At 40.5% G+C, this 24,001-nt stretch overlaps 1 protein-coding gene across 4 annotated transcripts; it reads left to right on the plus strand.

The window, feature by feature from the left end:
- The first annotated feature begins 6,270 nt into the window (after nucleotides 1-6,270).
- On the plus strand, nucleotides 6,271-22,941 carry LOC139137310 (sterile alpha motif domain-containing protein 11-like). Of its 4 annotated transcripts, none has more exons than XM_070705336.1 (11): nucleotides 6,271-6,472; nucleotides 11,969-12,321; nucleotides 13,643-13,798; nucleotides 14,011-14,187; nucleotides 14,691-14,836; nucleotides 15,585-15,775; nucleotides 16,218-16,319; nucleotides 16,662-16,768; nucleotides 17,121-17,209; nucleotides 17,836-18,109; nucleotides 20,581-22,941. In XM_070705336.1, the coding sequence occupies exons 2-11, from the start codon at nucleotides 11,989-11,991 to the stop codon at nucleotides 20,761-20,763; spliced, it is 1,758 nt and encodes a 585-aa protein (XP_070561437.1). In that variant the 5' UTR covers nucleotides 6,271-6,472; nucleotides 11,969-11,988; the 3' UTR covers nucleotides 20,764-22,941. The 4 variants fall into 4 exon arrangements, with proteins under 4 accessions (XP_070561437.1, XP_070561438.1, XP_070561435.1 ...); XM_070705337.1 differs by having other exon boundaries at nucleotides 6,281-6,472; nucleotides 17,839-18,109; XM_070705334.1 differs by having other exon boundaries at nucleotides 6,287-6,472; nucleotides 16,617-16,768.
- Nucleotides 22,942-24,001: the final 1,060 nt, after the last annotated feature.

Consider the following 24,001-nt stretch of genomic DNA (forward strand, 5'->3'; position numbering starts at 1 on the left):
CCGGATTTTTTCTAAAATTTTGATAAAAGCTTGTAGCCAATGAAATGTGATGTCAGTTTGGTCCAAAATTATCAATAAATTACCGAATAATTCATAAACATCGGTAAAATGTTGCTGCACTAAAATTTTGGAGGAAAAATTACGGCACTCAAAGGGTTAAACCTCGCTATATACACTTCTTTTATCATGGTCACCACATGTAACTTTAAATTTCGCCAGTTTTAGAACAGTCTTCGTGTTGCATCAAGTATTTGAACTTCAAAAGAAAAAGTGAAAGTGTCGCGTAGTGAGTGGGATGGGTAATTTAATAGTTTAAGACAGGTGACGCCTCGAAATGTTGTAAGGGAAGAAATTCTTGAATCCAGGAGAACATATCAAATTTCAACTACATGTACCTCGGTTTCAGACCACAGAACGTGCGTGGCTTCACCCACCTGCGCAGAATTTCAAACGCGAGTGAAAAATTTATTCGTGCGCATGTGGTAATCTGGTTCAATTTGACCAGCTTGACATGACCATTGAATACCAATTAAAAGAGCAACTGCCGTACTTAACCTTACCAGCTACCCTCGTAAGGTTTCTCGGAGTGTACTAGTACATCAGCGATTGAGTTCCAAGCTAACTGACGAGCAAAGCACGACAACATACTAATTAGCTGAAATTAAGGTAGCATGCGCTCAAACTGTCCTGAATATGACTTTCAAACATTCTTTTACCAAATCAATTATAAAAATCAGGGGTCACCATGCAAAGTTTGGAACTAGCGAAACAAATTACCCAACATTTTGCAAAATTTGAAATTCAAAATGACTGCCATTCCCATGTCAACTCTATGGGTAAAAATTAAATTTTGAATTTTTGAAAAAATAAGCCAGTGAAAGTCCTTTTTCCAAGATCTTTAAAATGAACCCCTACAATCGGTAGATCAGATAGAGTCCGACTATCTGTCCCCGAGGCACCTGCTAATTTAACTTCATAAACCAACCAGTGACTAACTAGCTAACCAAAACTACCAACAATAGACAATACAACGAAATAAATACATCTGAGACAGATACTTTCTCGGTTTGCAATAAAATTTGGAAACGAATATGTTCATTGAATTCTAAGTATGTCAGCGTCAGGTAGTTCGTGTCTCCAAAATCGAAGACAAAACGTTACTTTGCTCAAACTCTCCTTAATAAGCAGAGTTTCAACCGTTCTCTTTCAAAATAAAGAACAAAAATCAAGGCCAATTTTTGTGCTAGAGAAACAAATTACCCAATTTTTGAAATTTAAAATGTCCTTCATCCCTGTGTTAACTCGATGGAGAAAATTCATTTCTCGATTGTAATAAAACTAAACCGATGAAAACTTTATTTACCCCATAAGCTTCAAAATGAGCCCCCCACAAGTGGTAGGCAAACATTATATTGTAGAAGTTTCAGGGTCTGAATATCTCCCTTTACCTCAGACACAATGAGCTAATAACGAAAACATACAACCGAGTGACCCCCCTGGAGCGTACAACATCACCATCGCCACAGGATCTCTGGCGGGCTTAGGCTAAACAAATAAATTGTGCTGTTCCGATAACATGGTTTTCAAAAATAGGGTAGGTAGGTCGGCAGGATTTTTTTTCAAACATATTTTTATTTTTTAAATATGCATTTCAGGAGTTCAGGGCGGTCAAACACTGGCCACAACATTTCCAGAAAAACGTATCATACATATAAAAGGAAAAAACATTAAAAGACATCCTCGTTCAAGCAAAAATCAAATGCCAAGTAACGAACACGTGATTTTACGAGTTTTTTCTTTAATGTTTTACTTCCGTGTTTACGTAGCTCTAAAAAGTTTAGGGTCGGCAGGTCAAAAATAGGGTATGTCGGGTTATCGGAACAACACAGTTTTTGTTCGATCTTATGTCGCGCAATGAACCAGGCTTTGAAGGATCGGCGGCAACAGGTGAAATATACAAGGTGATGACGTTTTTGTTATCTTCACTGTAAACTTTAACTAAATTTTTTAAATTTATCTCCTTCCGTGGCAGTGCATCATCACCTGGTCCGCACGCCTTGGTTAGATCGGTATAGCATTGTCTCCCTAACCAACAATGTTTTGAGGAAGGGTCCCTGCCCGAATTGCCTCGCAATTGGTTTACGAAATTGTTGTAGCAGGCCGATTACGTACGATCCAATCAATGAAACTAGCTGTCTGCTCGCCATCCGTCGACTTTACATGCATCGTAGCTGCTTAGCCGTTTGATGCCTGAAAGAATGGTCTGCTTTCCCTTAAATTGATATTCAAAAAATTAAAATTTAGGTTTGACATATGACAAAGGACTATTGAAGACTATATAAACATACGGAATTCAACATTTTTGGAAATGTTAGACGTTGTCATAGCTATTTTCTTTTGCTTATTGATTGATTGATCGGAAAACATCAACACGATTTGAACTAATTTGAGATAATTGGACTGAAATAATGTCAATTTAATCTGCAAATGTAAACTCATCTGCCTTTCTTTTTTTAGTTACTTGTTTTATGAGTAATTTGTGATATTGCAACATTCAGCAATAGGGCACTTTTGGGAAATTTGAAAAATATGAAGATCCAATTATCCAAATTAGTTCCAATCGTGTTCATCGTAGACATTACAGTTTGGTCATCAGAAAGTGACTGCCGATGGTCCATCGGTTTTTGTTTTTTGTTTTGTTTTTGTTAGTTTCATCATAGACTGGACAGAAAATAAGGATATACAGTTTCATGCAGCTTCACATAATCCAATTGCAATTTGACATGGCTTGGCCCCAAGCTCCAATAACTGTATGGTTTGATGAAATTTATGTGGGCTGTTATTGGAATGCTAGCTGCACAATGCTCTGTTCTTAACATGTCAAGTTCTTTACTTGTTGGTAAATTCTATATGTCACGTGAGTGTCCAAAATCTTTGTTAAGGTAGTATGCGCCTCGAAAGTGAAAGACTTAAACTTTCGCTCAAATTTTCCTCAAGGAATATTTCAACCACTCACTTTCAAAATTAAGAATAAAAATCGGGGGTCACCGTACAAATTTTGGAACTAGAGAAACATATTACCCAAGATTTACCGAAATTTGAAATTCAAAATGGGCGCCATCCCTGTGTTAACTCTATAGAGACAAATAAAACTTTCGATTTAAAAAAAAACTAAAACTGTGAAAGTTTGTCTTACTCAAAGGGCTTCAAAATGAACCCTCACAAGTGGTCGATTAGAAAAGAATTGAAAAGGTTTGGAGTCTGAATGTCTGTCCCCGAGGCGCAACAATTGAATTTGAGTCCGGAAAGAATGCATTTATGTAGTGATGCAGAGGCTAAAAGTTTGTATATTTTCTACATGCTGGGGTGGGGGTTGGGGTTGGGGTTGGAATAAATCCAGGTGCAGCCAACGAACAATGCACTTTTAAAGGGGTCTTTACTACGACAAGATATATTGTGCATGACAAGTAGTGTGAACTGATTAATTTAAGTCATGAGGGTAATAAATTAGCTGTTCATAATTTGCCCTCCCACTGAAAATTTTTTGACCCCCCCTCCCGCACTCAAAATTTATTTTTACCCACTCCCTACTTATTTTTGCCTGTTTCCCCTCCCCACTGCCAATTTTTGAAGCTCCCCCGCCCTGAGGCGAAAAAGACTTGCCGATTTCCCCTGCCCTGGAAAAAATCCCCCTCAATATTTGTCATTCCATTTCCCCTGCAGGCATGAAGCTACCCTACCCTAAGATGAAAACCCTGTCGATTTTCCTGTGCCCTGTGAAAAAATTTCCCTGAAAATTAACATTCCCATGCAGACACATACTGCAGTGTACTTCTACCGGAAACACCATGGCTCAACTTCCCCTGTCCCCGTTTTTAAAGTAGCTTCCCCTCTCTCCTCATTTTTCGCCAAGCCCCGTCCCCGGGACAATCAACCGATATAACCAATATCTGCCCTGCCCGACAAAGAAAACTAAAGCTTACTCCCCTACCACCTAAAAATATGTCCCCTACCCGAGCAAAATTAAAATTTCCCCTGCCCTCAAAAATTGCTCCCGGAATAGTTTTTTCAATGAATAGCTCCGTTGGCTGCACCTATAAATCAGAATATTACAAACAGAATTACAGCTTTTGAATATATGATAAAAATAAAGGTTTTCACGAAGCCGAGGAACAGCACTTTCTGAATTTCTGTCTACCGTACGTTTGCGAAATTTGGAAACTAAAGAACACAGCACGATCAGCTACTGTCCAGATTAGCAGTTTTCTTGTGTAATTCGTGATCATAAGTGAACCAATCACAATCGTTCTCAATCAGGGAGCAAAGTCCCGGACATATAAAGGGACGAACAATTTGATATGTCGGGGTTAGTTTGATGGAAGTGGCTAAAATACGAAGATTTTGGTCTGGGTAACGACAATACTTTTGTCACGTGTTATTTCTTCCTCTATCATTGCAGCGCAGACAAATATTTCTTACATGTTTTTCGGTGATATGTCATTTCGAAAATCATTTAGCTTCTTCCCGGAAATGAAATAAGCACAGAGTGCAAGAATGATTGCATAATTTACTACTTTTAATGAGATTATTTTTATTCAACTATAAATTACTGGATTTTCCTCGAGAGTGCCCATCACAACATCTTCTAAAAGGTACCGGCCGCATTTTACGACAACAGTGGAGCTGCTATAACGCAACGCATCGGCGTTTTACGGCACTGCGATACGCCCTGTGATTGTCGTGAAGCAATATCCTCTTTACGACAACATCTCGATCGGCATGATCAGGGTCGTTCACATAAAACAGTGCTGCTGATTATGGTGACACTTTGCCCACAAAGTGACGCTGGAAAAAACACTGTCAGGCTAGCTATAGCTTGGAATATGGTTTTGAAGTGATGCCCATAGTTTCTGAACGGTGCCGTATGTTTTGAATGGACATAGCAGGGGTTCCGTGATCGATGGGTTGTCATAGTTACTCTTACTTGTCGGCCAGAAAACTGTTCGCCCTCGGCCTTGAATTGGGGAGAGAGAGAGAGAGAGAGAGAGAGAGAGAGAGAGAGAGAGAGAGAGAGAGAGAGAGAGAGAGAGAGAGAGAGAGAGGGAGGCACGCAAACGCTTACAAAATCGCCGACATAAATTTTTGGTACGGGGGTGGGGTAAACAACTCAAGGGTTTTTTTTCCGCGAGTACCACCTTTTCTTCGCTTCCTGCCAATGATGTTATCTGAATATGTATTTCATATTTGGGGATGTTGTCGCAAAAACAATGAATTCAACTTTGGATCTTGCGTACTTGTAACTTTTCTCTTCCGTGACGAAAACGGGAACACCTGAGGGGAGAAATGTGAACGAAAAGAGTCAAGAGGGACTCTGAGGCGAGTCAGTGATCAGTCGGATTACCGACGTATTTTTGGTCCTTTGTGAAGAAATACGAGACAGCATTGTTCCGTAAATTTTTATCAGCGGGGAAACATGAGACTATTACTCGTCAACGGAAGAAGGCCTACACATATCTCACTTCGCGTTTCTGAGACCTGACCTACGTTATATTATGCTGTTCATTATTTCGCTTCGTACGTGCTGTCTCTGTGTTCCCCCGTCGCAGAGTCCTGGACTGTGCCCGCCGACGCGACGTAACTCAACTGCTTGGACTGGTCTTTCAGATCCGTGACATTGAAACTAAAGTGCCCCGGCCCATATTCCCACTGCAGATTTTTATAGTCGTGGACTGTTTTCGGACAGTTGGCTTCATCATAGTCTCCAAGGGTGTATGCTTTGACGGACTGACGAAACTTTATTTCCATCTGAGCATTGTAATTCTATCATCTATGTCGTGTCACAAAGCGTTTTGCAAGTTTATCCGCCCCAGGCAAGTGGCATAGCCATTACTTTAACCTTTCCATTTCCGACTATGCCGAAGTTTCGATATCACTTTTAGTACGTGACAATGGGTGTGCTACATATAACAGGTCCGAGTCCCGTAAGGCTATATAAGGTGACGTTTAAGCGCTTTACCGCCGCTGCAACTGGTGCAAGAAATTCGTACGGCGATGTGTAACTTCGATATGGGCAGTTCAGCGTCTGGTTTTACGGATGCCCGCCTATTCACACAGATCGCTGTTTACACAACTTGCAATCAAAATGTCGACGACAGACTGCCGTCTGGGGTCGAAGGTGACGACGACGTGCTTTGAATATTTATTAGACTTTAATCATGTATTCCCGTTGGGGAGTGTGCTATTTTGGCGTAACAGCATGTGTCGGACATGACGTCATGTCGTAACGGCCAATCAGCGGAGATCGTGGTCGGCATTCAATAAATCGATACGGACGTGACGTAGCGTAACGTTGACTGGCGAATCTGCTTCGCACCGTCGCCCGACTCTGACACGCCGTCATTTTCGTCCTGTGGTGCCGCGGGTGTGTTGTGGAGCTCGTCACAGAGTGTCGCCGTGTAGAGGTGTTGTTATCGTAAGTTGTAGACTATGCTTGTCTGTCTCCTAGCCCAGCCAGTACCACAATGGGCGGCTTATTTACGTCGCATATATAATGACTCCTATGCGAACGATCATGGCGTTTTTCTCGCTTCCCGCCTACATCGTCTTCTCTGCTGCACGTTTTCGTTTCAAAGATCTCCATCGTCTGTGCCGTCCAGAAGTCGCCCTGTCGCGCGCGTGCCGTCGCTCCTGTGCTCTTCACCGTCAGTGACAAAGTTTTGCTTCTTTTGAAAACTTTGCCGAGTTTGACGAAAGTGAGTGGTGGCTTATTACGTATGCAGATCAGCGCAGCTTTAGAGGGTCAGCCAACTGTATGTGTCTATTTTCAGACAACCTCGAAATCAACTACTGCATGCGTGCCCGGGCAAATTCTTGCATACAGACAGGTCGACCACCATTAACCTGCGATTTTCCCGCGAAATATGCTGTCGTCAGACTCCATAATGACGATCGTCCCATCACTTAAGTTACTCTACGGGGGTCCCTCATTCGTTTTTAAAGTGCATTCAGACTTCGCTGTGTATGCATCTGTTTCGGAACGGAATTAGCTTGCAGACTTCCGCAAGCTGATTCCAGTGTCGATGATAAATGCGGACCACAACCCGAAGCACGCAGCGGAAACTGTCGCGACGACAAATGAGTACTTTTTATCGGGCTCACAGACGGACGCGCTCACGTTTTCTCTCGGGCATGTTTGGAGTCTGGGACAAGTGCTTATCAGTTGTTGATACTGAGTTTGGCTCGGCGTGGATTTCGTATGTCTATCGACGTAGATACCAGCGAGTTAGTAATTTTGACCCAAAATCGTCGAATTTTGAACAAAATGACACAGCAAGCAGTGTGGCTTTTCGAATAGCCGGCAGTTATATGCGAATTAATGACATTTCTGGTCACGAGATGGTTAATAGGGCCGTTCACAGTTTACGTCACTGTTCTCTCATTAATATGCAAAAATAAATATTTGTCCGCATTTTTAGATTACGCTTTTGAAAATTACGCATGCAAGAACGACGAAAATACATCTCAGTGGGCGACTGCTAGTGTAACAGTGAATACTAAAAAACATATTCACGACTCAGAGTACAAACTGCAAAAACAGCCACACATGCAACATTGATAAAATTTGTCCGCATTTCAAGCTGCGTGTCCGATGTCGCGCGCCTACAGCTATATTTAGTAACAAACCTGTAACCGTGAACAGGGTTATTAGAAACTGCTAAGCAACCGCACCCACCCTTCTTTTCTCGTTTCACGCGACTCCATACGTGCACATATTTATTGGCGGAAATTGCAAATAGCATACGGTACAGGCAAGCGAAAGTCACTTCAGAACGTTACTTTTAAATTTGACTGCCCATATCAAATTCACATTTTCCGTATCAACTGTTACCTCACCTCTCTGTTCCGCTGACCGCGTTTAGACTGACATCAATTTCTCGGTAGTAAATTTTCACGACAGAAGTCATTTCTGCGCATGTGAACATTTTTGAAGTTGTTATCCAAAATCTGGCTGGAAATGGCAGCGCGACAACGGTCAGGTCATATGATCAAAACTCAAAGCGATCGAAACTTCCATACGTACAGAAAGTTCTGTCCAAATTGCTGTTCGTTCGGAGCCATGCGTAATTGCAGATGCGCAAAGCTCCATTGCCTTGGCGTTTGAGAAACACTTTAAAATTTAAATCCCTGCAGACGATCTTATTTCCCGCCAATTCTATCGTTCACATGGTGGTGCGCAGCTTCACGTTTCCGCGTTCGTATAGTTGGGCTAATGTTCGCGCATTCTCGGCAATGCATTTTGTTGACAAACAGCCGAAATATTTAGTTTCCCAAATTAAAAAAAAACCTTGATCAAAATAGCTTGCCTTTACATGAACCTCCATTTGATTTCCAACGTGTCAGAAGGCATATTTAAAGCTGCCATCGAGACGCGTCGTCACGTAGCAACGGGGCGATTCCTCTCTTCATGGGCATGCATAGAAACTTCTGTGCCGCAGTGACGAAGAAAACCAGTCGCCGCAGAATATGTATCCTTAACGGAGAAAAAACTCGTATTATTCATCACAGATAAACGGTATACAAGTGAATAGTTATCTGTAGTTTTCCGATTCGCGGTCTCTTGGTAAGAGTGTAATTAAGAAACTAGCTTTAGGTTTGACGATTAGTCGAACTTTTTTTGGCACTCTTCTTTGAAACGGAAACTTGGGACTACAGGTATATCTGTAGTCTTCACATGCTATCAGTGGAAGTTTATGAAAAATCCATGTAAAATCCATCGGGGATCGACTATACCGGTGTACCTTTGCATTACTTTTAAAGGGACAATTCTCAATCCCTGGCTCTCGCATAAGTTGTTGTTGACGTTGAGTGTTTAAATAATGTTAGCCATTGTTTGCCTTTGAATTTGTAATTATTTTACCAATATTCTTTTAGATAAAGCTGATAAATGACCTGCCCTTTAAGATAAATAGTTCGTAAAGTTTGTAACGTTAGCGCTCACGCTTTTCAATGGATTGCAGTAGGGCCTACCCCTTTTTTAGTCGCCAACATTGTATATGAGAAGTCTGAGTCTGGCAGTATTCTTAATCTTATGTTTTGCACGATATATTACGAGGTCATATGTCAAAGAATGCTTCAGATTTGCTATGTGACTTCTGCTAGAGTGTATAAAACCCTACTGCAGTCTGAAAGGCATTAACACTTTTCATATATTACACCTCTTTGTGACGTCGTAACATTCTGAGTTGATCTCTGTGACGCTGAGTAAATCAACTAGAGAACTTCAAACACATGTTGCTCACCGGTTTCTACAAAGCGTCACCCGGCCTTTGATGGATCGGATTTGTCGACGGTCGCCGAGGTCAGGCAACTCAACGAACGTCCCAGAGATTTATCAGTTCCGGAGTGGCTGTTACGATTAGCTGCATGCTGTGACTAAACATTCATGCACTGGCTGCGATAATTCGATCTTCGCGTATATCCCTGTGCAATATAATGACGTAGACAACTTTTGGTATTCATTCCCCCTTTCAATGACGTCGAATGTCAAAAATGTAAAAGAACAGCACAGAGCACAGTACCGAAGATTGTCGAGGTGCGTGCATAAACCGAAAACACCCGAACTCTTCCGATGTTAGGGATCGGCCCCCATTCTTGTTGACACGAGATTCCTCTCTTATGACAAAACTAGACTTTTCCGGATTGAGGTCAATGGCTGGGTGCTGAGACGGGGCACATAAAGTAGTTTACACATCAAAGACTTTCAAAGACGTGAAACATAAAGAGGGTATTCAGACGAGTTGTCGTCGTTACAATCACGGCCCCGTAAAGCGGCAAAAAATAGAAAACGCCTACTAAATTCCTCTGAAGCTTTCAGACCGGATTTTGCGCCTCAGCGATTGCGTCGAACTTCCGCCACTCGTTCTTATCGTATATGCTCATGTTTTTGTCTCTTTTTAGTTTTAAATGTATTATATCCTGCGTTTCATTTCCTAACATTGGTGGTGTCTTTTTACTTCCTCTGAATTTTCCCTGATCTTATTTTTTCACCAATGTACACTAGTCGAGAATGTCTCGTACTTTGTAACAGTGAGTCGTGGTGTAAGCTGCCAGTGAGCTATGTGCAAAGCCAGGCGACAACGTTCACACACACACGTGAAACAAGTGCGCACCTGCCCGGTCATATCGATTGTTTCACAGAACTGGTTCTGCTGTACCCCGACAAATCTATCGTTGGCGCGATGTGGCAGAATACTGTTAAGTGATACAGATTCTCGGGTGATCATAGTTTCGACGTGGTGGCAGGAACGAAATGCTATCTGAAAATTCAAGATACACACATGATAGCATGAACTGCGATTTCATTATTTCTTCCGTTTCGTCCCTTTCAGTGTCAAAATGTGCCTCCCGGACAACTTCGTTTTATCGATTTTTCTTGAATTCTGTGGAGTCTATCGTCTGCCGTGTATTCGTTAGCGCCAGGAGTATTTGCCCGTCAGTGACCGATAGGCGTCAGTTAGCCAGTCGTCGGAACAAGCGATCCGGGCTCATGGGCCGTGTGGGTATGGGAACGTCGATACGTTTGGTTTGCCTACACCGTCTCCAAATATCAAGTTATCTAATCTGTTTGTGTCCTTACAGTTTTTAATGGCGAATAAGAACGCCTTCGGAATTTGAAGTACGTCGCCCATGCTCACCTGGGATTTTGTTCAGGAGTTGGTTCAGAATGACTGACAGCTTGACGTGGGCGTATGTTCGAGCGTCCAATGTCTTATTGAAATACCTTGAGTAAATGCAATTCTGTTTTGGCAGCGAATGTTTAAAAAATACTTATTACCCGGTAAAATGCAGAGTTTTTATAGTAGTCACTCGACACCACTGACCAGGATGATTTCAAAAAAAGAGATGACATAGGCCTTCAGTTACCGCACATGACTTATTTGTAGACGTGTCACTATAGCGAAATTACGACGAGCGTACCGACTTTTACGCCAGAAATTGAAAATCTTTCGGGGTTTCGTCATAGCTGTTTGCTTTCATAACGTCACCAATTATTACCACCACATGTCACTGACCATACGCGGACTCTCGTGATGTCTCCCCCGGTTGGCGTTTGCGCCGTTTGTTTCGGATCTGATTTCCCTCTGGATCAAGCTGGTACGGTATAGGGCTTGCCCACAGGCGTGCTGTTTTCTGGGTAGTTTTTATAAGTGTAGTTTATTCTACGTTTCGACGTTCTCTTCCGAAGAGAACGTCGAAACGTAGAATAAACTACACTTATAGAAACTACCCAGAAAACAGCACGCCTGTGGGCTTGCCACCGCGTCGTCTCGTTACATAATTCACCACAAAAGAGTTCTCGTCAGACAGCCAAAGCACTCTGGAATGCCGCAAAGCGAGCCATGGCGGAAGAAACCTCGGGGCAGAGAATGACACGCAATATGCATCGCTATCAATACATGCAATACTCAACCATTGAGGGCAGTGAGGTATTGTATGAGACACCCCCTGAAGACCACGGCGCGTTTGCCTGCAAAAAAATCACTTCTTTGTTGCATAAGAAATGAATGACCCCCAGTGGCTAGAAAAGGAGGGTGCAGCATTTCTTCAAAAAAAAAGAGAGAGAGAAATCTGTGATCTCAAACTAAAGTCGCATCTTACAATGGTTTCATATAAATCCCGCTGGCAAGGCCGTGACAATTTGCTTGACAACTCTCCACAATAATGTAGGTTTTAGCGACCAGTGGGGTTTACAACGCCACAGAGCCGACAGATCTGCGACAAGAAATGCCAAAGAAAACAAACGGAAAACCTCTTCCTTTTTAACATTACCGTCATCTTTCAACGGCATATTTGCAGGGAAATGATTCTAATTATCCTAACGTGGCAGTATTTGACGGACATGACCAAAATTTATCGGGGTCGTGTTCTTATAAGTTTTTATCCTTTTTTCCGTCTCTGTACCACACAGGATCTCAGCAGTTTGAAACCATGGCAACCGATTCCGTGTCGTCAGGATCACCTGATCCGACCGACAACGCTGCCCGCGAGCCAGTGAAGCAAGAAATCAAACAAGAACCTCAAGAAGACGCCGATGTGGAAAAGGGAGAGCACAGAGCAACTTCTAGAAACAACGACGACGAGAATAACAACGACCATGATGATGATGACGACGACGATGATGATGATGACGATGATGATGATGAAGGGGATGACGACAATGACGGGGATCGTGAAATGTCAAAGCATGAACATCGTGATCGTCGGAACAGCGCGGGTAATGACGACTACAGTAGAAATTCTAGCGAAGATTTCAATGCGGAGGTATGTTCTCTCATTGATTCGTAAACGGCGTTTAACGCGCTTTGCATTAATTCATTGCCAGCTATTTGTACAGGACGGGGGAATTTCTTGTCTTGTTCTCTTGCGCTTTCTTTTGATTTCGTTATGAGTGACGGTTTCGAAGCGCCACAAGCGGAGGTGTGAAGAAGGGACTCGTCCGGTTGGCGTACGTGTCTTCGTGAATGGCGCTGTGTGTAATATTTATCATCCGCCAACGTTGAGCGTAGGTGATAATGTCACAAAATCTTGCAGGGGCATGCGATATTTTTACGAGCTGGCCAAGAAACTCCGATCTCAGAGTTTCGGTGAATCGGTAATGAAAATTTCCTTTGAATTGCGTTTCTTTTTATTTTGCTAATTATGACTCTCTTCCGAAAATACCGCGAAAACTTCCTTATTGCAATTTTAACGATTGCGATTATCAAAAAAAAAACATTGTTCAGAATGTTTGCATCAGTCAAATGAGGAATCCTTGTGTGACCAGGCATTCGATTTTGTGGAAGTATTTGTAAATCTTGTCCGTGAATATTTTTGCCAAATATGGAACAGCGTCAGTTAGTAAAAAAACAATCAATTCATATTCTGGCCTAGATCTGGCTGATTCAAGTTATTGTCGCGTAAAATCCCGACCTCGTCCACGGACAATTTATTTTTATCATGGCCACAGCTATAATGCGCAGTAATTCTGGTTCACCTTGGATGGGTGCAGAGAGCGTTAAGTAGCTATACAGAAAACCCAGTAAGGTTTTGTCATTCAGTCACTAGGGTAAAATTACAGCGAAATGATCAGCTCGCCGCCAGTGTTGTAGCGTGGTAGAGGGAATTTGACGGCCCGTTTATGTTCTGTAATAAACACTTTACAACAGTGAATAAGCTAAGTCATCGAAAGAGCGCAGTAAAGGGGTCTCTTGACGACAACTCTGCACTGACGGGAAATCCATACCAAAATTAGTCGCTGCCATGTAGCCTCTGAAAAGACAGAGCCGGAAAATGGCAGGATATACTGTACTTTCAAACGGGCAGAAACCTTTTCATGATCACTGAGTGATAACGACGTGTCGATAAGAACAAGACTCTTTAGCGCACATGTGACAAAAAGACACGTTTTCATCCTTCCTTCCTAGACAGCTGTTCTAAGACCTTCCAGGAACACTTCATCGCTTCTTAGTTTTCATCAATGGGATGTGCGAAGGTAATCTATGACAATGGGAAATGATGAAGGCATAGATACCGCAGTGGGAATCAGAATGAATTATATGTATATATCAATTTCACCGAAGTTGAAACATTTTTTTCTGCACAGGCGTCTGATTTTCCAGTACGTTCTACGGACGACTTCAAGCCAGCCCTTGACGACGACGGGCAGCCTATACTGGAAATCGAATGCGGGGAAAACAAAGCATATCTTTATCTTGCCAAGCTTTGCCAAGGAAGTAAAGGCCAGTGCATTTCATTCAAGGTACGTTGGTGGCGCTCTTCCGATGATAATAATTTCGGATAATAACGCGCATTTCGCGGTAATCATTTGCCAAGCACAACTGGTATTCAACCTGCCAGCGTATACCAGCTGACTTTTAAGTGGGAGATCTTTTCTGTTGCTTTCTTAAAAAAATATTTGATGTTAACTATGTTTTGCCAGAAAAATAAGAATTCTTTTCTGTTGTTTTACAGAATGCTTGGTTGACGCCAAACGAGTTTCAGTTTGTCAGTGGAAGGGAGACTGCCAAAGACTGGAAGAGGAGTATCCGCCATCGGGGCAAATGCTTGAAAACTTTGATGAACAGGGGGCTTCTACAAACCCACCCTCCAATATGTGACTGTGCTGCCTGCCGCGTTAGCACGCCCGTGGTTAGTATCAATTGTACATTCCAGTGTTCTGATATCAACTGAATTTTGTTGAGTCTTCGTTTGCATGCATGGATGCTGTTACTCGGATGTGAGTGATCGAAAGTGTGCCGAGTTTCTTGTGTTAGAATTGTGACCGACGAGTTTGTGATTGAGATTGGAAATAAGTTGCGTCTGTGTGCGCGTATACACGAGAGAGAGAGAGAGAGAGAGAGAGAGAGAGAGAGCTTATTAGTAATATTTGGATATTTCGTACACACTCTCGTCAACGGCACTGGCAGATGGCACAGTTTTTGGGCAAAGTGAGCAATTTATGAGACAATATAGATTCGGTTGTGTTGGCCATATGCAAATTCGGCGTGTTTTTAATTAGTAGAATGATGTACAAAAGTATATGTGAAACGCGTTATCGATCGACAGATGTTTTTTTTTCACATCTGCCCGAAATGGTCTGTTTCGTAATTTTCATTTCTCTAATTGTTACAAGTCTGGATTTGTTTTATTAGAACCGTGGACGTCTGGCTGACAAACGTGGCACATCGGCGCCAACTATGGTTCCAAGCAAACGACCAAGCCAGAATGACTACGGTGGAATTACAATCACGCGAGAAATCACGGGACCACCGGGTATCTTGGAAAGAAACCGAAAAGGGTAAGTACTGACAGGGACAAACCAACAACAATGAATGTGGGGGGTGTCAGAAAATGTCGCATAGAGAAACGTGTGGTATCTTAGAGTGCTCATCATACCGTACTATCTATGGAAAGGTGCGTTATCTCTGTGTGCAATGTAAATTTTGATTGGTAATCTTTTTATGTTGGTGTTTTTGCATAATATCAATAACTGCAAAGCCCATTGAAATCCATAATTACTAATACAATCATTGAATCTAGAAATTTCCTGAATAGCTTTAATGTTGTTCTAATCGGCCCTGTACAACTCAGAATAAAGTACAAATGAAACAGGAAAATTTCCTATAAAATTGATGTATTTTGAAGGAAAATTATGCTTCCATAATGGCTTTGCAGGCAGTTTATTTAGTTTTCTCAGTTCACAGAGGTGGCAGTGCAGACCACCATACAACCTTTGCACTATGACTGACTTCATCACTAGTTGTTGAGTGTCGTTGCAAGCACGTCACTTAGGTTTGACCTTTGACCTCTGTACCAAAGCGGAACTGGCATGAATGAACGACTCAGCTGACAGCCAAGGAAAGCAAAGGTCCAGATAAGATTAACCCAGTCAGCACTACCAGGTCAATGACCTTTATTGTAATGGTATTTTTTATCAGTGGCTAGCATATTTCAAAAAAAAACTTTGCTCTTTAAAAAATAACAGACGACTTTATCATTGTTTTGGTATGTTTCTCACTATTTTATTCATTACTATTAATCCACAGAAGTTTTGATGGTTCAAACGGTGGACTACAAGCAATCATATCTCATTTACATCAAGCTAGTGGCTCACAGCTGACAAATCCCAACGGCCGATCATCGCCATCAGAACAGGAAAATAGCAGAAAGAGAACAGGTGACTCAGAGAATGTCAGTCTGGCCATGAAGAGAAGACGAAGTTCTTCACCACAGACAGGTACAGGAAATATAGACCATTTCAGTATCAGTTTAGTGAAATTATCTCACAAACATCATATATTTTTGAACTTTCATCAGGAATTAGTAGGTACTATCGTTCACTTCTACTGAACAAGAAAGTTTGAAATACCAATAGTTTGTAAACAAAAAATTGAGACCATGTCAGTTGCGTTCTCAAAGTGTTATCACAACCCTAACAGTCAGTTTCCAATGTTATCTGTATTGCTTCAGTATCTTTTCACAATACCTGTAATTGTAGAAATAAGTTTCCTTGATGACTCCCGAGTGACATTTGTTGCACTGCAAAATTAGAGCAACGAAAGTTGAAATATGCCGTTCGAAAGAATCAACAGTTTGGAACTCTAGAGGGCGTACTTTCACTTGGCTGTTTACCTACAAATTTACTCACAGTGTGTATAAAATTTGCATTTTTCCCCAAGATGATGACAGAGATATTCATATTGACGCTGATGACAACAGCTATGAAGAGCAGCAAAGAAGAATTTATGAGTTGGCAAATTCACTGGAACCTCAACATCTCGGTAAATACAAATAGCTTGTTTCTTGTCTGTCTCATAATTGTTATTCATCACTGTGCAAGATATAAAAAAATACATCAAATGTTTCATTCCTGCAACCATAAAGTATAACACTTCAGAGAGGCAACTTGAAATGTAATACTTTAGAGACACTCTTTTCAAGAATACATAAAATAATAATATTATTTTATAGCATGTTATATGTCAGCGACAGTTAACTGAGGTACTGGATACCGAGGTATGGGATAAGCCAGAGGAACCTAATGTCTTCTGTATGTTATGATTCTATCTTTTCATCAGAGCATGCGAAACGAACATTTCAGGGAAATCCGATTTCACCAACAGATTCTGACAGACTGTCCCCGACCAACTTTCATCAATCATCAAATTTACTCAGCAAGCAGTTGCACAAATCACGTAAACAGAGTATGCCCCAGCATCACGACCCCGAGGTAAGTATTGACCCTTGACCCTAAGGGTCATACCATGACCTGGTCAGCGTTACTCTGTAGAGGGCAGCTGTCTTCAGTGTACCTTTTCAAACTTATTCAGACAATATTGAAATGTTTTGTGATCAGTGAAAGAAACATCAAATGCTTGAAGTGTGACCAATACAATTAGTTATGCAAATTTTGTTCATGTGTATAGTGTTGGTATGGTAATCTGTGGATAAAATTAATTGAGCATATTTATCTAATCAATCATGCACCATACTTGAAAGAGTTGACACAACTTTATTTTTGTTAATTTCATAGTTTTGAGTTTCATCCTTGGTATGTGTCATTTGAATTGCTTTCTTTACAGACACAAGGACGTGGTCCAACAATTACACTGACCTATGGTTCATCCAAATCAACATTCCCAATCAACAGACAGAACACTTACAATGGAAGGTATGTCAGACTAACTGCGCTATGGTTGATCCATTTTCTGTTACCTGACCAAAAAACTGCAGCTTTTTTCCAGGAAACAAGTCTTCTATTGATGTTCAGTATGTAGGTGCTTCAGGATGGCCGTATTCAGATTTGTTCAATTTGTATGTTTTACAAGCTCATTCATACATGAGTGATTTATGCTGGGTTTTATCAGCTTTGTCTCATGGAAGTCTATCGTCTTCATAAACAGAACATTCATTCATTGATCTCAGTCAGGGCTGATTAGTGTCAGCAAGTCTGGTCCTTGCCACACTTTTTGCTGTCCAGATTTTTTTCTTTTCTGTTTAATTTGATTATATACAAGGGACTTGGTGTCTGATAGAGCTCTGCTTTGAGATTTTAGATTGAGATAATAAGTGTGGCTGGTTTGTCAATTAAGGGAATACTGATGAACATTGCACATATGGATGGAAATGTCCAACCTGTAATCATTAGCATACATCAGTGCCAGCTGCAACCACTGTCACACTTTGCCTCAGCACTAACTTTTAACCATAGCTAAACTGTCCAGACAAATGTTTTGTTTGACCAAAACCAGCGAAAACAATCCAATAATTTAATTTTTGTAAATTTTCACTGTACAGCAGGTACTCTGAGCTTGCTTCACAGCACAGCACCCAAGAGCGGACCAGCATTAACAGAAATGGCATGTACATCGAACTGAAAAGCAGGCACGACTTGCCGTTCCACCAGAGCGGTTCCCATGGTAACAGTTCCCATAGCAACCAAGCAAGAGCCACTTCTGACACAGCTGTCATCAATGCTAGTTCTACGCCGTTGGAGAGTATCTCTAATTGGACGGTCGATGATGTGTATCAGTTTGTCATCTCACTGAATGGATGTGCAGAGTACGCCCAGGTGAGCAAAATATATAATTTGTATTTACACACACACACACACACACACACACACACACACACACACACACATATCTATATATATATTATATATATATATATATATATATATATATTTATATATAATCCCATGGTATTTTTCTCTGTTCGACGTCATCGTATACGAGTGTTTTCCATGGAGCCGTACAACTTTTAGCCGAAGGCCAGAAGTTGTGCGGTTCTGCGGAAAACACGAGTATACGATGACGTCAAACAGAGAAAAATACCATGGGATTATATATTTATCACATGAACAGTCTTCTTATTTTTCTTTTGACGTGATGGATCAAAATTATCGTAACAAATTGCATGAATTTCGTCGCGATTTGTGTTTTACTTACGCGGATTACTTTCATTTAAAGAGTAAAGCGGCCCGTCACCCAGGAGATACTTTCATTCATAAATCCCATCAAGCTGAAATTTGCTACATTAAATGGTATCTCCACCAACCAGACATACGGATTCTGTCACGTGAACCTGTCAGTCATTGTCTCGCGCTGTACCGATGCCAAGGCAAGTCGGCCATCGGTACGGTGCGCGGTGGACATAACTTTCATCGTGCTAGCGACGGATAGCCATAGTATTCAGAGTTATTCAGAATATTTACAAATAGATTTATGAAGTAAATGCAACGACACGATCGAAACAGTAATTCTCATTCTCAGAGATTCCGTGGCTTTTCAAAATATCACACAAGTTTACGACCGTGGCGAGCGCGAAATATTCCGTTCGATGACACACAGAGTGTACCTCATTGCATGTTTATGCCCACAACGCTGCCGTCACCGGTCCTCTGACATGCCGGTGTCAACTCGTTAATCCCGATCTCGGTCGTCAATGTTTTCGTCTTAAAGACTTTGATGTTTGCAGTGACATATATCTCACCCGTAGATGCATCCTAATTTTACTTGACGGAAACTCTGTTTTGAGTGTTGTCTGAGTCAACTTTCGAAGTACATCGGATTCCACAGCGCTGCAATGCATAGCTGATGTCTTCGCTAGCCACAGCCTTACGCCGCTACAGGTTTGATTCCGAGCAAGAATTTACAGAATTTGTCGTATGATGAAGGAAATTATCGTTTTTAGTCGAATGACTTTATGCTTGTGCCTGTATGTCGCTTTCCCGAAGATTATACTGTACTCATTTATTCAGTTGAACTTCCGTTGAGGTGTAGATTTCAGGTTTATCGCCAACCAGGATCGCCAGGGACGACGTCCACATTGAGCCTTACGAGGCGACGCGACTGGATCGGCGATTATCCCCATTCGATTCTCGAGAACAGCTATAGTTTTAGCGACTAGAAATTTCGCTGGACATGCCTTCTGTGTTTCCATGTGTGGATTTATCGGGTCACCTTTTTTTGTAAAAATGTCATGAGAGCACGGCATCGATCACGACAAATCGGTCTATGTTCACGTCGCGACCCGCATGTATGAACGGTACCATGCAAGAAAAAAGTTCCGGTTGATGACGTACAACAGGGGTAATTCGGATTTCTTATCCGTCCTGTTCTACGTCACACAGGTGGGAATTCGGTCCAGTTCATGTGATAATAGATTATATATATATATATATATATATATATATATATATATATATATATATATATATATATATATATAAAACAGTGTCGCAGAGCAGGAAATCCCCAGTGGATCATGCAACAGGGTGTTTTTTTCAACATTTTTTCATTAAAATAAAAAAATGTTGAAAAAAAGCATCCCAATACTCTGGTTATTTCGTCCAGACTTAGATGTATTTCATGCATAAGATGTTTCGCTCTATAGGTAGAGTTTCTTTCAGTACATCTCAAAAGAGTGATAAAATGTACAGATAAAATGTACATTTTATCATATACATCATATATATGTGTATTCCACACATTCTGAAACCAGTCGTATTGGAATATATTACATTGACTTACAGTGGTACAGATTCTATGGGTTGTCAAGTGTGTTGATATTTTCATCACCTCAGTAGATTTACTATCAGTCTAAACGTTTCTCAGCTTTCACTCTCAGTGACTGCCCTTCTATGATCTTGAGCGGAGTGACATTGTGAATGGGTATTTCACAGTGACTTTACCTATATCTACAGTCTTTCAGATATCAAAGTTTGGTCTAACATACATTTTTTATGTGGATCAGTATATATGCTATTATGTATCTACTTCTATGCATGAAGATTCATTTACAATAGTTTTACTCCAGAATAAAAAGGACATAATGTGTTTTACAGACTCAGTACGTCTAAGACATCACCTGATGCCTATACAAACACTGTTAGAATCCACATATTTCTGTGTGTATTTGTAAACATCAGGTTTTGTCTGTACTGTTGTCTGTTTGAATTCTGTATAACCCATTGAATGTACATAAATTCTTTCCTCTCACAAAATGATGTGCATAAATTCTATCCTCACACAATTTCAGATATTCAAAGACCAAGCAATTGATCGAGAGACACTGCCACTACTCACTGAGGATCATTTACTTCACAACTTTGGACTTAAACTTGGACCAGCTCTGAAAATCAGACTGCATGTTGCTAGGCGACAGGGTTACTGCATGTATTGCCGTGGCAGCAAGTATTACGATGAGATGAACCAGCAGTAGCCGGGGCATTGTTTGTTGTTGGATGGGTTCCATCACTCCAGTGATGTATGAGCGTTTGTTGCTTGGGCTTCATCATAACTCCAGTGATGGCAGAGCTGAGATGGATGATGAATGACTTAAGGGGCAGTTGCCATGCCGGCCCATGGCAACATCAGTCCTGAAACTCTAGGATGGAACTAGTTACCATACGGATGAACCAATGGTTGATGTCAAGGAAACGTGACTTTGTCAAAAAACATGATTATTTGCATAGAGTGAAATCTTATCACTGCGGCTAGCCAAGTACTGCGACAGTGCTCATTGATTTTCATTACTTTTATAAAGTTTACATATATTGAGATAGAAAATAAGTTTCTCATAAAAATTCAGAGACTACTAAAAAGATTATATAGAACACTTGTTATTTTTTCTCATGATTGTTACTTATTTCTACTCAATTATCTTTTTCATATGCAGGTGTTTACATTCACATTATTTCTATTTTTTTTGGTACAAGATATGATTGAAAAGTACACAATATGAGCACTCAACGGCTCAGCAAAACAGCAGACACCAGAATAACTCTAGGTAAAACCAGGATATAGATGATATGTAGTTGAAATTTGCATTGTAGGAAACATGTAGCGCAGGATAACATTGGTAGAAAAAGTAGGAAACTTGAAAAGACAAAAGAGATATTCTGAATATTGTTTTAGAAATATTGTAACGCTTCAAAGGCTGAGAATCTGTTTTCTTTGCTATATGTCATTTTGATGCAAGAAGTCTCCAGTTTTTGTCCAAAGATTGCGAGGACTCCGAGGAGGAAAGCAAACTTGCAGTTTCGTAACAATCAGATTCATTTTGATACTTTCCAGACAATTCATAAATCAGTGACTTTTTCTATCAACGGAATAATCATACACACTCCTTTTTTTCTATTGTTTATGGAAAAAACTTTAAAAGTATAACTTTGATGTTACTGTATTTGAACATAGTTTTTTACCTTTTCACACAAATGTTATTGTTAAAATTCATTTTTTTACATGACAAAGTTGTATTTACGTATTAGCAAATGTGGTGAAAATATGGAAATGACTTTCATATTCAACAAACAGCTATAAGCTGCCTTCTTGTTCATTTTTATGGAGACTTATAATTTCGTTCAGAATACCTGTAGTCTTTATGGATGTCTGGTAGAGTCATTATCCAGAGAACGTTTTCGTTTTCAACCACCGTTTCCATTTTGCCTTTTATAAGTTGATAAACTACTGGCAAATTTTGCCCAAATATGTCAGCAACAGAGATGTGATGCGCTTCAAAATGTTGACACTTCTCAGTTGATATAGATGACAGGTCAGTATAAGATATTGGCAATCATTCAAAGTCATTCATTTGTTAATATGTCATGCCCCTACCAGGCCGATATCAGACATTCACTACACAATATAAGATATTGGCAGTCATTCAAAGTCATTCACAGGTCAATATGTCATGCCCCTAGCAGGCTAATATCAGACATTCACTGGACAATATAAGATACTGACTTTTCAAGGAGAATGAAATACTGATTCACCAGTGAACTGTACCACAATGTTGGCTATTCTCTGTTGGAGATTATATCTATGTGTGGGTCAAGTGTGAAATATGGACTTGTTCAGTTAATCTCACATAATACCTGACTGCACATCGCGGATAAGTAACACATCTTCACTTACTCTACATTTCATATGGTGCTATAGCTGTATGTTAGTCAACTTTCGACAAATCCACACTTCAGACAAATCATGAGATATACACGTTCTAAAAAAAAAGATAAGCTTGATATATATATTTTCTAAAGTTAGTGGAGCCTTTGCCAGTCAGAGCTCTGTGTAGTTTCCTGGCCTTATTTTGGCATCAAATGCATGATGGCAAAACTTCTACATGGTAGAAAGGAAGCAATATTTCAGAAGTGTTTGTCATGTGACAGTCACATGGTCATGATGTGACATTCATGCAGTTCAGTGATTAGTATAAAACTGAACTTGTGAACTTTACTAATACTTAACTTTCTGAGTACATCGTTGACATCTCATTTCATTGAAATAAATATTTTCAAACCCTGTTCAGATAAACATGTTCTGTAATGAAATTGTCAGTATTATTTTTAATGTCTTGTTTTGTATATTTTATGTAAATAAACACATTTTCATACCTGAATTATCTAGTCTGTTTTTGTGGTTGATCAAAGTCAAGCTACTCACAATGTCTTTTGTGAAAACGAAACTGAATTGTTACATCAGCTTGTGGCAAGAATCAGAAGTACGCATCATACACAGTAAAAGGTCCAAAATGAAACGTTTTAAACTCCACGTTCGCAATCATGAAATAAAACCCGGGGTCATGATGCAACTTATGATATCAGAGAATCAAATGACCTTATCAGATGACCTTAGATTTGTCAACAAATATAGGGGCTGCCATCCTTTGTGTTAGCTGTGCAAGAAATTTTTATATTTTCGATCTTTAAAAAACGAGAATCATTTGATATTTTTCTCTGAAGGTTGAAAGTTAAAACATAGGGTCTTGTGGTTACATCTCTGTAAAACCAGCAGGGAATTGAGTCTTAATATATTTTTCTGAGATATGTTTCGGCCCTAATTCGATACAAACTAGATTTTTGGTTCTTCACTATTGGTTTAAGTGACAAGGGGTGGCTTGATAGATGTATTGGCAAACGAATGAAACCATTACTGGGCTGTAACGTGTTAGGCAAAAATGAATGGCCCAACTGTGTACAGGTACTGAACTACTGTGTTAGGAAGTCTAAGTTGGGTCAGTTACAGAGAACTAAAGGTATCAATGGCTTTCACAATTTGATGAAGAAGGCCAGTGAGAGAAATTAGCCATATGCATGCACCGTGACAGTATTCTTCAAAGGTAAACGGAGTATCTTCAAACTTCCTAGACATACATTTACCCCAATCAGCTAGTGTACAGACACATGGTCATTATGGTGATTGGAAAAAAAAAGGACACTGAAAAGATGGGGAATGGGCAGACCTTGCATTCAGTATGTGGACTCAATGTTTGCAAATTTACCACTCAGTAAAAAGTATTCAGGAATTCTGTAAATGTACCTGAAAGGGCCTAGTGGGAGAATAAAAACTGAGTGCTGACACTTTCCTATAAGTGCACATGCTTTCTTCCATTGTCTCACTGGTTTCAATGTCTTTTCCATCCCTGTTTGTATCCTACGCCCGTACACCAGATGGCCACA

Source organism: Ptychodera flava, chromosome 7 (assembly GCF_041260155.1).
Source record: "Ptychodera flava strain L36383 chromosome 7, AS_Pfla_20210202, whole genome shotgun sequence".
Taxonomy (NCBI): domain Eukaryota; kingdom Metazoa; phylum Hemichordata; class Enteropneusta; family Ptychoderidae; genus Ptychodera; species Ptychodera flava.